The sequence below is a fragment of the Carlito syrichta genome, unplaced genomic scaffold (assembly GCF_000164805.1).
Source record: "Carlito syrichta isolate Samal-C Ts95f unplaced genomic scaffold, Tarsius_syrichta-2.0.1 Scaffold314525, whole genome shotgun sequence".
NCBI lineage: Eukaryota > Metazoa > Chordata > Mammalia > Primates > Tarsiidae > Carlito > Carlito syrichta.
Genome location: NW_007258621.1, coordinates 441,223 through 456,683, shown reverse-complemented (window position 1 = coordinate 456,683; position 15,461 = coordinate 441,223). Strand labels below are relative to the sequence as shown.

Here is a 15,461-nt window from a genome sequence, read left to right as displayed (position 1 = left end):
GCGCTACCATGCCCAGCTAATTTTTTGATTTATTGTAGAGATGAGGTCACACCAAGTTGCCCAGGTGGGTCTCGAACCCGCGGGCTCAGGCAATCCACTCACCTCAGCCTTCCAAAGCACAGGATTACAGGTTGAGCCACCGAGCCCAGCTGCTTATGCCATTTTCTTATCAACTCAATAAAAGAGAACATTTGGGTAGTACTTCATATCCCAGCCTACCTACACTGGATTTCAGCATAAGTTGAAAGAGAAAAGTGATTTTAGATTTTTTTTCCTTCATTAAGGGGTTGTGCTTGCACATGGCAATGCTAAACATGCATTTTGGCAAGGAAAAAGTGGAGTATCTTATTTTAAGCCCAGACGGCATTCCATCAGATTGTCCCACAGTCACAAGTGAGTTTCACAAACATTCTGAGGACTGATCGTGATAGGAACCACCGGTTAGCTTAGGATTTGGCTGAAAGTGATGCATGGCCAGTGTGATCAAGGTTGGCCTCATAGCAGTACCAACATTGACAATGTCCTCCCTGACATATAGTACGTAGATCTTCTTAATCAGCCAACAGCTAAAATGAGCTGAAGGCAGTGAGGGCCAGAGCCAATAAGGGCTGGTGGCAGTGAGGACCCAGGGTAGTAAGGGCCGGTGGCAGTGAGGACCAAGGGCAGTGAGAACTGGGGGCAGTGAGGGCTGAGGACATTCCGCCTCTCATCTCTAGTGCAGGAGTGGTTAAGGCCTGGCACACGTAGCTTTACTCCTGATTCCCATGTTCATGACAGACATCCCTAATAAATTCACACTTTCCTCCTTCACTTGGATGTAGCTTTTAAGTCTTTCTCAGTCGGCAGCACTCAAGGTAGCTAATACTAACGTAACATTCTCACTTCCGGGGCCTGGAACCATGAAATGCTCTTAGTCCAGTTTTGAAGGGGGCAGGTCACGAAGTGTTCAGAGAAATTGCATAACAGATACAAAGGCAAATTGAGAGATCATGTAGCGTAATAATGGTTTCCAACCAGCTTGCCCAGCATCTTCTCTTCAGGATCTTGTTAAATATAGACTGTGCTTTACATCTGGAGATTCTGATGCAGGAGGCGTGGGGCCCAGAAATCTGTGATTCCAAAAAGCTGCCCAGGTGACTCTGACCATCATCCAAGCGAAGAACCCACTGATCCAGTCCAACTCTGTCCAGGAGCACCAATAGGGAAATACTTCTATCTCCCCTTACCTTTAAGTTTTTTGGCTGCTGCCGAAGTTCCATGACATGCTTTCTGTGCAGTTCCCTTTCTCGCCTCTTATTGTACTCCAGCTGGTTTTCCAGTTCAGTCTGGTGCTGTAAACGGATCAGATCCATGCGTAGCTTCTGTAACGTGTGCAGCTGCCTGTACTCTAGCTCTCGGGTGGACTCATCGTGCCGGATTAGCATGGCATGCTCCATCTCCTTCTGGGTCCTCTTTTTATTCAGTTCCTGCATCCAGGAACAAAAGATAAAGGGAGACAGGTGAACGGAGAGAAGTTAGAAGGAATGTACAACTAAGTGAGGGATGGCAAGGAATGGTGCTGCTAACCATCTCTTAATTAAACCCATTAGTGTTTGGCAGCAGGACTTAATGAGACTTAACAATCCCTTGGGGTTTAGGTTCTCTTCCTGGGTCCACCACTTACAAGATGGGCAACTTCAGAGCAATCACAACTGCACTATCTGTAGAACATCTCTTACCTCACAGAGCTGCTATGAACTTTAGTTAGGTAATATGCCATGCAGAGGTCTAAATAAATGTTTCTTCAGTTGAGTCAGTGGTTCTACACCCTGACTTCCCATTGAAATAATCTGAGAAAGCTTTTCCAACATAAGATGCTTGAATCTCACAACCTAAAAGTCTCAACTGTCTGGGGCAGGACCCTGAGGCCAATAGTTTCAAGAGTTCTTCAGGTGATCCTAATATGCAATCAGGGTTGAGGATTAAACCAAATTAAACTGATAGTGTCTGCAATATTCTTAGCTTTCTGGGAAATACCTTGTTTTTACACGTATCAGAAGTAGGCCAATTATCTATTTTCTAAAATCTCAGAGTTCAGGGCATGCTGAGAAAAAACAGATGAGATCGCTCCCCTTTCATCTTTCCCATTACAGTCTTTTTGATCATTTCTAGATCTAATCACTGTGTTCTTTTCAGTTCTACACATGTCTTTCTTTCTTTCTCTTTTTGTTGCTGAAAGGGGAAAGGAAAGCAAGCTAGGAAAAAAGGTTTCTCTTTACTCACCAATTCAAGAACATTTCCTAAATGGCACTATAAACAAAGATCAGAATCACGTGTTCTGGGTTCATACAAATCTTTATGAAGCTGTGACTTCTGTTCTTAACTTGCTAACACTTGAATAGGGACGTGTAGTCAACATTTATTGAAGAATATGCTCAGCTCAAAGTTGACTGAATCAGAGGTAGCGAGGTAGTCCAATCTGGACCAATCCATTTTCTCTATTAGGAATTTGGAATTGAGGTTCAGAACCGTTAATCTCTACTGTGGCTGGAACTGAGGGGCGCATATGTGGTAGTCATCTGCTGCTATGAGGACCGAGGACTAGAGAAAGCTGTACTTCGGAGCAAGAAGCATAAAAAAGAAAACAATGTGAGGAGTGTGTTGATGCCTGTTTCTGACTGGTTCTTACTCTCCTAAAAGTCCAGCTATAGTGCAGCTATTGTGCTTTATGAACATTCCTATATTTCTACAGCAAATTCTCTTGTTTTAGTTTAAGCTAGCTGAAATATATTTCAGTTAACATGCAAACAAAAGGATCTTAATTAATATGGGGAAATAGGTTTTATGTGCAAATTTTAAAAAGAGCAGGGTTGGAAGTGATAAGTGCTGTAAACAGGTAAAGATTTAATGCTGCAAGGTTTCTGAAAAGGGTGGTATTACTATTAGTTAAGAAGGTTGAGGAATGAAGCTAGACTTTAAGTGAGAACGACAGGCTACCTCTCTTCTCTGATAGCATCTACTATGGGAGAAAATGCAAGACACATATTCTCATAGCAATCACATTTATATATTGGCGTGGTTGAGAATACATACTTGGACCACCCCCCCATCCATCTGAAGAGAAGTCCTTTAAACAGCACAACATCTAATATCAGAGCATAGTCACGAATCATTCATTTCTTCATTCAACAAATAGCTGTTGAGCACTTACTGTGTGTTAGGCACTGTGGTAGGCACTAGGTATAGAACAGTGAACACATACACCCCTCATGGACCTTGTATTCTGGTGCAGAAATATCCAAAGTATAAATGTAATCTAAATTTTTTTAAGGAATAAAAGATAATTTCTTGGAGGCTCTCTCTCATCTCCTCCTGCATTTTTCTTTTCCTGCTTTTATTTTTCCTCTTTACTTGGACCACCAAATTTTTTCTTTTAAATAAAAATAAGTAACTGGCCCCTAGGTGGCACCAAAAGACAGTGAGCCCTTCCCAGACCAAAGACCAGGAGGAAGTCAAGAAAAGCCCTTTCAATGGGCAAAGGTCCCGTTCCTATAGGTCACTATATGACCTTTGACCTTTGAGATCCAGGAGTCCTGATACTGGGCATTTATACATCTCACACTTTCCTAAGTTGAGAAGTCCAAACTGAGTCCCAGTTGCCCAGAGCCTTGAAACTCATGAGGGAAAAAAGAAAATACACAAAGCAAACAAACACCTTTAGAAGACATTCAGCATTTCTCTTCATGTTTCGTGAACTGTTTCGGGATATTGTCCACCGAATACCTATATCAGAACTATCTTGGTTACAAGCAATTGGTCTTTACAACCAGTTACCTGGTTAATTTTGATACAAGTGAAAGTTTGTGAATCAATGGAACATGCTCAGGGTGTGGGTCAATTTCAGCTCCTCCCTTAACTCATTATGTATGGCTTTGAGCAAGTCTCTTACTTTACATTTTAGTTTCTTCAGGTGTAAAGTGAGGCCAACAGCACCCATCAAGAACTACCTGCTTGTGAGGATGAAAGACCATAAGAAAATGTGGCATTAATAATGGCATATGCCATTATTTTCCTGTAGTCAGAAGTGAATATCTGGCATATACTATCTTAAATCTAGTTTTGATAAGTGAGAGAAACATGATACTTAAATGGCTTTTCTGTTACAATTGCAGGTTGTTCCCTTTACTTTTAATGAGCAAAGGTCCTGTTTCTAGGTCACCATATGATCTTTGATCTTTGAGTTCCAGGAGTCATGATATTGGGCATTTGTACATCCCACACTTTCCTAAGTTGAGAAGCCCAAATTGAGTCCCAGCTGCCCAGAGCATTGACATCTGGGTTACCGAAGTATAAGATGGTAAGATATCTCTACTATTTTAAACCATGGGAAAGCCCAGTGCTGTGCCTACATAATAGTGTATAATGTGCTTTCAATTTTTAAAAGTTATTTCATATATTTCATTCAATCCTAATGGCAACCCTATGAGATGTTAAGAGTGCAAGGATTTGCCCCTTTTATATGTGACAGTAAAGCATTTGGGAATTGAGAGACTAACATATGGTCATACAACATCTTTTTTTTTTTTTTTTGAGTTGGAGTCTCACTCTGTTGCCCAGGCTGTAGTGCAGTGGCATGCTCATGGCTACCGCAGCCTTGACCTGCTGGGCTCAGGTGATCCTTCTACCTCAGCCTCCCAAGTAGCTGGAACTACAGGTGTGTGCCACCATGCCCAGCTAATTTTTTGATTTATTGTGGAGTCAGAGTTTCGCCAAGTTATCCATATTGGTCTTAAACCCCTTGACTCAGATAATCCTCTCACCTTGGCCTCCCAAAGTGCTGGGATTACAGGTATGAGTCACTGTGCCCAGCCAGGTCATAGATCTTCTATAAAGCAGGACTGAGGCTAAAACTCAGATCTTTTGCTTTTCAATATTTTTCAGTAAAAGATGTCCCACTTAATGACTTATATCTTCCTGTTTTATGCTTTTTCAATCTGGGATACACTATTCTGAAGAATTCTTCTGCTTTAGCTAGATACAATGCAATGGTTACTTTATCTGTACAGATGACACAATGTATATTACAGCCATATCAAGTCACCTTTAGCTTATACAAATTCAAAAAAATGAGCAAAAATCACCCAAAAAATGGCACAGATCATTCTGCCCACTTATGTACTCAATGTGGATATATGCCCCGGCGGGAGGGTGAGGTAGAAGACACGCAGTTTCCTCTTCCTCTGCCCACATGACACACCAAGCATCTCGCCAGGTTATATGAGCTCAGTGTTGAGACGCGAACTTTTCATACGACACGGTTCCGGAACACATCACCACACTTTATGTCACTCTACCTTCTGTGTGAGATGGGCTCCAGGCGCATCCCCTCATCCCTCTTTCCCTGTGTTCCAGGCATTCTGAGTTCCAATGGAAGGGGCATTGACTTCTTTCAAAGGAGCCAATCTCATTCATGCCACATTTTTATCCTCAAGCCCACTGAGCTCAAGTAAAAACTAGAATTCTTGCTTAAATGGAGATGTTGTCAGGTTATGATATTTAATGTGCTCTTGGTTTCGGTTCTTTGATTCAACATTGGTTAGAAAACCGTGAGTGTGAGTGTGTGGTGCTGAGAGAGGAAGAGGCTCAACCCAGTTTCAGTGATCCTCTTAAATGTTTTCATTAATTAAGAGGATTGCTAATACTCAATCCTTTAGGCAAAGACATATAGGAACACAAGTACTCTTAGGCTTGGCTGGTGGGAGTATAAACCCCTTCAGCGGGTAAGTTGGCAAGATCTATTTAAAAATTTAGATGCATGTACTCTTTGACCCAGAAATTCCACTTCTGAGAATACATCCCACAAAATATGTGTTTATGTGTAAAAATATCTATGTACAAAGATGTTCTTGCAGTATTATTAGTAATATTGTAAAACTTCAACAAAATGCCCACTGAGAACTACCTCGTCAAATAGATGATTGCATAGCCATCCAGCAAAATACTATTAGGTTCCAAAGGATGAGGCAGAGTGGTAGGTGCTAGACAGTAAATGGAAAAAGGAGAGTTGCACACAGTAGAGTGGACATGTGTTGCTCTCTGTAGGCTCAGCATTCATATTTCCTGCTTCTGTTTGCAGGCTCCCTTGTTTCCTTTGAGAAACAACTTTGCCCTATCTTGAATCAGACAGTGTTGAGTAAGGGGTAGGCACATTTCCCAGTTGAGTTCTAGCTCTCTTAGGAATTTGAATCTTGAACAGAAATGATACAAAGATCAAACATGGTTGGAGGAGACACATCCAAACAGCAGTGCTTTAAGAAGTGTCCGTTAGCTCTTGCCCTCTGCGTCATGGAAGCTGCTTTTCCAGTGTGGTTCTTCTTCTTTTCCAGCTCAGTTCCTCAGCTCTGTCACATTCCATACTTTTCCAATAAATTCCTTTCCATGCTTAAGTTGGCCAGAGTTTGTTTCTATTGCTTACAAATCAAATAGTCCTACTGATACAAAAGTACCCAACATACAAACGAGATCCATTTCAAGAGCACGTTTGTAAGTCCAACTTGTAATCCAACAATTAGCCTAGGTTCCCAACTAGCACAATTGGCTATAGTACTCTATGTACTTAACAAGCTATACTGACACCTGGTGGAGAGAAATAGTACATTTAAAAAATGCAGGTGTACATCTTTAAAGTTTGTAACTTGAAGGCTGGTATGTAAGGGACTTATTGTAATTTCATTTTTGTAAAGTTATATATAATGTATATGCTGTATGTACATATACAGGAACAAAATTTAGAAATATATATGCCAAATTAATGGTAGACATTGTATGAAATGGGATTATAAAAATGGGTTGGGTGCAGTGGCTTACACCTGTAATTCCAGCAATTTGGGAGGCTGAGAACAGACAGATCATTTAAGGCCAGGAGTTTGAGACCAGCCTGAGCAACATAGCGAGATCCCGCCTCTACAAAAATTAAAAATATAATAATAATAAAAGGTAGAAAATAGTAGAAAGTTTCCATTCTGCAAGATGAATAATTACCAGAGATTTAATACACTGCATGGTGACAGTAGTTAATGACACTGTATTGCATGCCTGTAATTTGTAATTACATCTTCCTACCCGTACCCCCAACACACGCATGCAAACAAACGGCAACTGTGTGGAGTCAATGGATATGTTAATTAGCTTGAATGCAGTGATCATTTCACAATGTATACATATATCAAAACATCAAGTTGTGTTCCTGAAGTGTATACAATTTTTTTTTTTTTTTTTTTGAGTTGGAGTCTCACTCAGTTGCCCAGACTGGAGTGCAGTGGCTGCTTCCAGCCATTGCAGCATCGCCTGCTGGGCTCCAGCGATCCTTCTGCCTCAGTCTTCTGAGTAGCCGGAATTACAGGCATGTGCTACCACGCCCGGCTGATTTTTTGATTTATTGTAGAGATGAGGTCTCGCTGCCCAGGCGGGTCTCGAACCCGCGGGCTCAGGCAATCCACTCACCTCAGCCTCCCAAAGGCGCGGGATTACAGGCTGAGCCACCGAGCCCGGCTGTACACAATTTTTATACGTAAATGATATCTCAATAAACTTGTTAAAAAGAACTTTCACTACTTAGTTTTATTTTTTCTGTATTTGTCTTTTTTTAATGTTCATTTATTACTTTTGCAAATAGAAAGGCTTTGGACATTTTCATGAAAGTGGCTCTGAAATAAGACTAAACAAAGGAAAATCTGGACACTTAAGAACAATACCCTTATAAAGAGTTATTGTTGGCTCAATTGGTTAGAACCTAAAACTAATGAAGTCATTAATATAGTCTATCATTTTATGTAAGTAATGATCTTCTATAACTTTTATTGATACTAATTATCTCCTTAGCCTCAGACTTCCTCCAAATATGTGTTATTAGAATAACAATAATAATTGCCACATGAAAAGAATCCCAAATACTTTGTTTCCAGTTGGCTACTGGAATTTTTCATTTTGATTTTTTGACTTCTGACAAACTCAAAATGTCCAGCACTGAATCAGTTTCTTACCAAAACCTCTATGCTTCTGTGTCTACCCACATCAACATTTCCCCAAGTCTTAAGCCCTAGAAATAAACTGGGTTCTGTCTTCAGCCTTTCTCTCATATCCTCTTGTATGCCAAGTCCTATTTATTTTATACTCCAAATTGGGTTTCCAGTCCACCCCTCTGACAGATACCACCACCAGGCTTGTCCATGCCCTGTCTCCATCACCTGATCTCTTTGCTTCTACCCTCTTTCCTCTCACTCTGTGTTTTTGAACCTTTGTTTTCATTGCTGCATCCATAAGGAGCCTTTTTAGACTTTTCTCCCCTTAATTATCCCCACTGCTTTAAATGTTAACACTACAGGTAGACTGTGTACCTGTTTATGTACTGTGGCCTGTCATAATAGCTAAGACACCTCCCCCAACAAGAACTCATTTTCACCCACGGGGAGCGTTATTACCTCCACTGAGAATGCATGCTCCAACCAATTTATGCATCACTGCCAAACTGAGCCAATCTCTCCAAAGTACAGTTTTAGCCCTAATGAAAAATTTTCAGCAGCTTCTCCCTCTTCTAATAAGATAACACATATAAAGAGCCTGAGTCTGGCCTATAATTACAAGTGTTCAATAAATTTTTGTTTGCTTTACGCTTTCTTCTTCCCAACCAAATATGGCTCTCCAAAAAGCTTATACCAATTCACTTTTCCATTAACTGTGCCGGAAGTGCTTGTTTCCTTCATGCAGGCTAACACTGGGCTTTTATCAGACTTGGATTTTTTTTTAACCAATGTGCTAGTTCAGTTATGAGTTTTTCTCTGATTACTCTAGGTCGCAATGATTTTCTGTTGAACTTAGCTTCTGTAACTGACTCACATTCTGTATTCCTCATCTCAGTGAATGCCATCATATCCATCCAACCTCCCAAATTAGAACTTGGGAGTCACTTTCAACTTCCTCTTCTGAAATCCCCACATCCATTTGGTCAGAATTAACTGTCAGTTCTGGGTCAGAAATGTCACTCAGATCTATCACCTCTCTCCATCCTCACAGCCTCGTCGGGCCAGAACTGCAGAAGGAGCACCCTGGCTGACCTCGCTCCACTTTACTTCTTGCTACTCCAATGCACTAATCTTTAAAAATAAAGAAAGGTCTCATCATGTCACTCCCCTGCTGAAGAACCTCTGATGGCCATGCACTGCCTGTGGGCTAAACAAGGCCCTCCACATTCAGCTTCTCTCTACTCTTGCTCTGTGCTCTGCTCCACACACCCTGAACTAGGGTCACGCTCAGTATTTCATCAATCACTGAGTTCTCCAAGCCCCTTCATGACTGTATGCTCATGATACTTTATATGTATGTCTACTATTGCACCTAACGTATTATACTGTAATTAGTCTGTTACACGTCTGTTTCTCCTTTAGACTCAGGGCCACGTGAAGGCAGACAGCATAGCTCCTCAGTGGCCTTGGTGTCTGGCACAAAGGAGGCTCGCTCTAAGTACTGAATGACTGAATGAATGAAGTCATAGAGTATCATACTGTTATTTAAATGCTTCATGTGAAGTCACAAAAGCATAAGTCCTTGATAAGCAGGTTGAAAGCAAAAATTCTCTACATCTTTTGATTCTTGTGTGATATGGCTTGTAACAGGTGTTCAATAAAATTCTACTACATGTATTTAGAAAAAGTCGCTTCCTTGTTCTGCAAATGGGCTTTCTCTTATCAATGGTAAATTCACTGCCTGACTTTTTTGTGTCAGTCACTGTACTAAAGGCTATAAAGGCTAAGAACATGGAAATGAACAACACAGACATGGTCATGACCCTCACAAGGCTTGCTGTCTCATGGGTCAATGGCAATAGTCATGAGCATAGTAAGTACCTCCCGAATGTTCTGCTGCTCCACCTCATGCCGCTTGATCATTATTTTCCGCTTGAAGAAACGACAATTTTTGTCGTAGTACAGTCTCTGTTGAGTGAGAAGGTGGGCTTCCTCTTCAGCCTGTGTGTGCTGCAAATTTTCTTTATGCTTGGATATCCGCTCCTGCTTCTCTTTCTTGGGTGTGCTATGGTCCTCATTCATTTCCTTAAAAAACAAAACAAAACAAAACAAAACCAAGCTGGTCTCATAAAACAAAAGGAACTATAAAAGCTTATTACAACTGCATATTAACTCATTGGGAAAGCAAGAAAAAAATGTAAATACAGTAAGGCTTGGTGTTATATATACCTCTCCAACTTTTTTTATCCTATTAACTGAGTATTAAGTGAGAGGGACACTTGTAAGTTTCCCTATCTCTGGCTTCTCACTCTCAGAAATTATTTGTTCATACATTCAACCTATACATACTTACCAAGCTCCTATCATGTGTTGGGCAGAGCATACAAAGGTATGCAAAAGACCATGATATCTGCCACAGGAGGCTTTATAGTACAGAATCAAAAATTAATTGAAGGACCACAGAAATGAACTAAAAGTTATTCTGATAACTGCTATGAAGAGGAAATACTTCGTCCTATAAGAATCTTTAATAGAAAATATCTCATTTTGGTGACAACTAAGCTAAACTTTGGAAAATTGGTAGGAGTTAACCAGTGGAAAAGGAGAGGGAAGGATATTCTGGGTAGAGAAAATAGCATATGCAAAATCCTTGGGTGGGGGAAGAAACATGGTGTGATCAAGAACTGAAAGAAGGCCAGAGTGGTAACCAGGTCAGGAGGACCACTGAGGCCTTACAGGCCAAAGTAAGGACACTGATCTTTAGCATAGGAGAAAAAGATTTTATATATGTGTGGGAATGTCATAATGATATGCATTTCAAAATTATGACTCAGATTTGTGAGTACAAAAGACCACAAATCTAAACTTCTAACTTTTTCAACATGCTCATGAAGAAAAAAACAAGTCAAAAGATAATCTGAGATACCCTCACTTGACCTTTCTGTGTAAAACTAATACTCCTTATGAAGTAAAGTTTAGTTTAGACTTCTTAAAATAGCATGTATATTTAGATATTTATATACTTAACAGATATTATCCTTGGAATGACAAAACAATCCCCACTACTACTAAGCTTTGGGTATATATAACACCAAGCCTTCCATGCTGCTACATGGAAGATGGAATGAAGGAGGCAAGAGCATATGGAGACAGCTGGGAGGTACTGCAATGGTCTAGGTGAGAGAGATTGCTGTAACTTGGACAAAAGAGGTGGTGACGAGACTGAGAGAAGTGAACAGATGCTAAGGACAAGAGGTGGCTATGCAAATATTACTATGAATTTCAGGGAAAAAAAAGCATTCTTCATTTGGGATTAGAGGGTAAATAAACCATCTATATTTTCAAAAGGATAAAATTCACAACTTTTCCAGAACATTTGGGCAAGAGGAAGAAAGCAGTGAATCAGAACAGTTAAGATGTTAATCTATGGTGAAAGTAAGACAAGTACTTGTTGGGAAAATATAGTGTATTCTTCTTTGTTCATACTGACAAGCTTGACCTATATTATTTGGTTAACTACTCACTCAGCTCAAGTTTTCTTTAATTGTAAATTAACTTTCAACTATCCTGTTCCATTTAAGTAGGAAGTTAACTTTTAGAATCAACAGGAGAGTGCTGTTTCTAGTGTGGAGTAAGCTGGGATCACAACAGGAATGCTGGGCAACTTGTCTCTTCATACCATGACTTCACTACTAGGTTTGGCATAAGCCACTAGACTGAACACCCAAATTCAAATATGATCATAAAAATTCATTCCAAAAGCAAAAATATATTATTAATGGACAATTCATCATTCCTGTTATCTATTGGTAGTGGGGATTGTTTTGTCATTCCAAGGACAATACCTGTAAGTATATAAATATCTAAATATACATGCTATTTTAAAGTCTAAACCCAGCTTTACTTCATAAGGAGTAATATTAGTTTTGCACAGAAAGGTCAAATGAGGGTATCTCAAATTATCTTTTGGCTTGTTGTTTTCTTCATGAGCATGTTGAAAGACTTAGAAGTTTAGGCCTGTGGTCTTTTGCACTCATAAATCTGAGTATGATGACGCAAAAATTGCTTTATGCCTGAGGACTGAGTGGGGACTCTTGAATGGTGTTTTGTGGGAGAATCTTCTAAAGGTAGAGTTTATGAAATCTCTAAATATCTTAGTGTTACAAAAGCTCAAAGCGGTGGCCATTGTCATAAAGTATGGCCTCCAGAGCATGAGTGGGTACATGGAGTCAGAAATAAAGAAGAGCTGAGAAAAATCTCAAAATTTCTTACTGAAAAATCAAGGCTATCTCTGTGACCCAGCAACATCCATCTATTACAATGTAATAATTAGGCTCAAGCCAAGAACTAAGAGAAAACTTTTAACTATCCTGTTTCCACTGAAGTGGTAAGTGAAATTTTAGAATCAACAGGAGAAAGTGCTGTCTCCAGCGTGGAGTAAGCTGAGATCACAACAGGAATGCTGGGCGACTCGTCTCTTCATGCAATAACTTCACTGCTAGGTTTGGCATTAGCCACTAAAATGCACATGTAAATTCAAATATGATCTTCTTAGTAGGGCTTCTTTTTAGTTGGGCTGCTTCTCTCTACACTCTGGTTTTCTAGTACTTATGGTGTCAGAGATTCTCCCCATTCAGTGTGGACCAAATACTTTTTTTTATTAGATCGAACAATTACCAGAGGTTTATCTGGGCAGGAGAAAAGATCCCAAGGCCCACCCTAACCCTCTTGCCTTCACTTCCTAACTAAAAAAGAACTAGAGAGGAACCTCGCTAAGTCCTGTATTTCTAGCCTATAAAATCAGGATGCGAGTTCAATATATACTAAAACAACGCCTCAGATTGAATTTTGTTAAACCTTAATACACTTAGTAAATCTACAAACAAGAAATACTAAGTCTTAGGAGAAGAAAAGTCCATGAAACTCAGACAATTCACCTGTAAGTACTGGTAAAAAAAAAAAAACTGAAGAAACATGAGCTTTCAGATCAAACTGCAGTTCCTCAGGAGGACTCTTTAAGTCTACTAGTGGTTTTCAACCAAACATTCCAGAATAAATTATTCAATTATCAAATATTCACATGTATCAGATACAAGCATACAGTTGTGAGCAAAGATATAGCCTCTGTTCTTATGATGCTTGCCAGCAAGCGTAGTAAGTAGTTCAAATAATCATTAAATAAATGTATAATTAAAATCTCTAGTGTTCAGAAACCAGAGACATCTGTCTTGGTCAAGGCAGTCAGAAAAGGCTTCCCTGGAGGAAGTGATAGTTGAGTTAAGGTCCTAATAACCGAATCTATGTCTTAAAAGGAGGAGAAGAAGTAGGAATTAACTGAAGAGAATTGTGGTCAGGGACGCCTTGGGGGTAGGGAGAGCATCCTGGCAGAAGAAACTAGACCTTGGGAAGGGTGGAGCTTGATACATTTGAGGAACCGAAAGGTGGCCACTGTGGCTGGAGTAGCAAAGAGTGGGGTGGGGGCAGGGGAGATGACATTGGCGGGGTAGGCTGGTAGCAGACCATGCAGAGACTGCTAGGGTTTTGATCTGTCCTAAAAACAATGAATTTTAAAGCCACAAGGTGATATGACCAAACTTATGGTGTGAAAAGATTCCTCAGATTGAAATGTGGAAAATACACTGGAAGTAGACAAGAATGGTTAAGAGTCATAGTGATGGTTCTTGACATGGGGCTCCTAAACCAACAATATCAGTGCCACCTGGAAACTTGTTAGAGTTGCACATTTTCAAACTCTACCTTGGAAAATCTGGAAGTGGATAGGCATAGATTTTTAGAACTGAAAAGCTAGGGGTGGGTTAACACTCTGTTTTAATAGCATTTTAAGTGATTCTAATGTAAAGTTTGAGGCTTGCTGGATTAGAATATTAATCACAATGTAAGATGAATCTATTTAAATTCCAACTATTCTTTATTTTTCTTTCTCATGAGTTGGAGTCTCACTTTGTGTCCCAGGCTGGAGTACAGTGGCATGCTCATGGCCACCACTGCCTCAACCTGCTGGGCTCAGGAGATCCTTCAGCCTCAGCCATCCAAATAGCTGGAACTACAGGCGTGTGCTGCCACGCCTGGCTAATATTTCTTGATTTATTATAGATACAAGGTCTCATCAAATTGCCCAGGTTGGTCTCAAACCCCTGGGCTCAGGCAATCCTCTCGCCTTGGCCTCCCAAAGTGCTGGGATTACAGGGGTGAGCCACCATGCCTGGACCCAACCATTCGAATGGCAACTTGGTGACTACAGATATTGGTACTCTTACCTCTTTTATTTTTTCCTTACAAATCTTATACTGCTTCTTCTGACTTTCTAAGAAAGTTGTCAAATCTTTCTTCTGCTGGGCCAAGATCTGTTGCTGGAACTTCTTCTCATCTGCTGCAGCTACCTTTGCCTGATAAAATAACAAATACAATCTAGGATGAATCTTTTCTTCATGCAGAATTCAGCTGTTTATATTCTCCAATGCATTAAAAGGCCATCGTGCTGAATAATGTGATATTTTTTAAACAAATAAAAAAAATAAAAAAAATTTTCTGATTCTGTTTCTCAAACAAAAACTTAAAAATTTTCACCAATGAAAAATAATTCCCAGTTATGAGAAAAATATGAAGGTGAACCATAAAAATGCTTTATTGAATACAAAAAGAAAATTCATGAGATGGAAGATGAACTAAGGATTATAATAAAGATTTTTTATCATTCTGTTGGTAGCCCAAAGGTTAACATATAAAAATGAACAAATAACCATGACTGACCAGTTTTATTCCAAGAATCAAGCTCTAACTGACTAATTATTCCTACTATCAGATTTCTTAGTGAGATCATCCCAAATTTAATAGGAAAGCTAACAATGTTTTGTTTCTTAGGCACCTGCTACAACCCACAACAGTCAGACACCATGATATTTTGGGGGTCCTAAATGGATGAAATATAGACCAAATAATAAGTAATCCAATAAATATTGGCTCCTGAAGGCGATCAAACCTATGTTTCTGGTAACCAACAGGTGAAGAACATATGTAAGACAAGGGGCTAAGGATATAGAGAGGGAATTAATGCTTCATTATTCTTTTTATGTCTCTTGATTAGCTGTGACTTCCATTATCAACATTTCTTCCATTATGAACCATTCTCTCCACATATTTATCAAGTAAATCCCAAGAAAGAATCTAACTGGTTTATTTCATCCCTGTCAGAGGTTTTCATGCCAGACTGCCTCATAGATTGAGGGCTGTTGGGGGAATGCTTCTTCTACAACCTGATGTTTCCTTCCATGTGGAGAGCTTAATTACTGAAACACTCCTGGCACCTCATTCCCAGTCACTCCATCTTCAGGGAGCACAATGTCCACCTCTGCTTTTCTATACTATGGAAGTCTTATGGGAGTGACAGGGAAGGTAACTCGGCTTTAGCACTGCCTGCAGGCAAGTCTGCTTAATTTTGTT

The 15,461-nt window shown here is 39.9% G+C and overlaps 1 protein-coding gene across 7 annotated transcripts in view; it reads right to left on the bottom strand.

The window, feature by feature from the left end:
• TAOK3 (TAO kinase 3) overlaps positions 1 to 15,461 on the bottom strand; it is a 90,230-nt gene that overhangs the window by 10,365 nt on the left and 64,404 nt on the right. For 6 of the 7 annotated variants that reach the window (XM_021719335.1, XM_021719334.1, XM_021719332.1 and 3 more), the window contains 3 exons: positions 14,279 to 14,407; positions 9,882 to 10,085; positions 1,227 to 1,466 (listed from right to left, as the gene is read on the bottom strand). In XM_021719335.1, coding sequence (XP_021575010.1) covers positions 1,227 to 1,466; positions 9,882 to 10,085; positions 14,279 to 14,407 — 573 coding nt within the window. The remainder of the gene's footprint in view (positions 1 to 1,226; positions 1,467 to 9,881; positions 10,086 to 14,278; positions 14,408 to 15,461) is intronic. The other variant, XM_021719337.1, reaches the window with a different exon arrangement.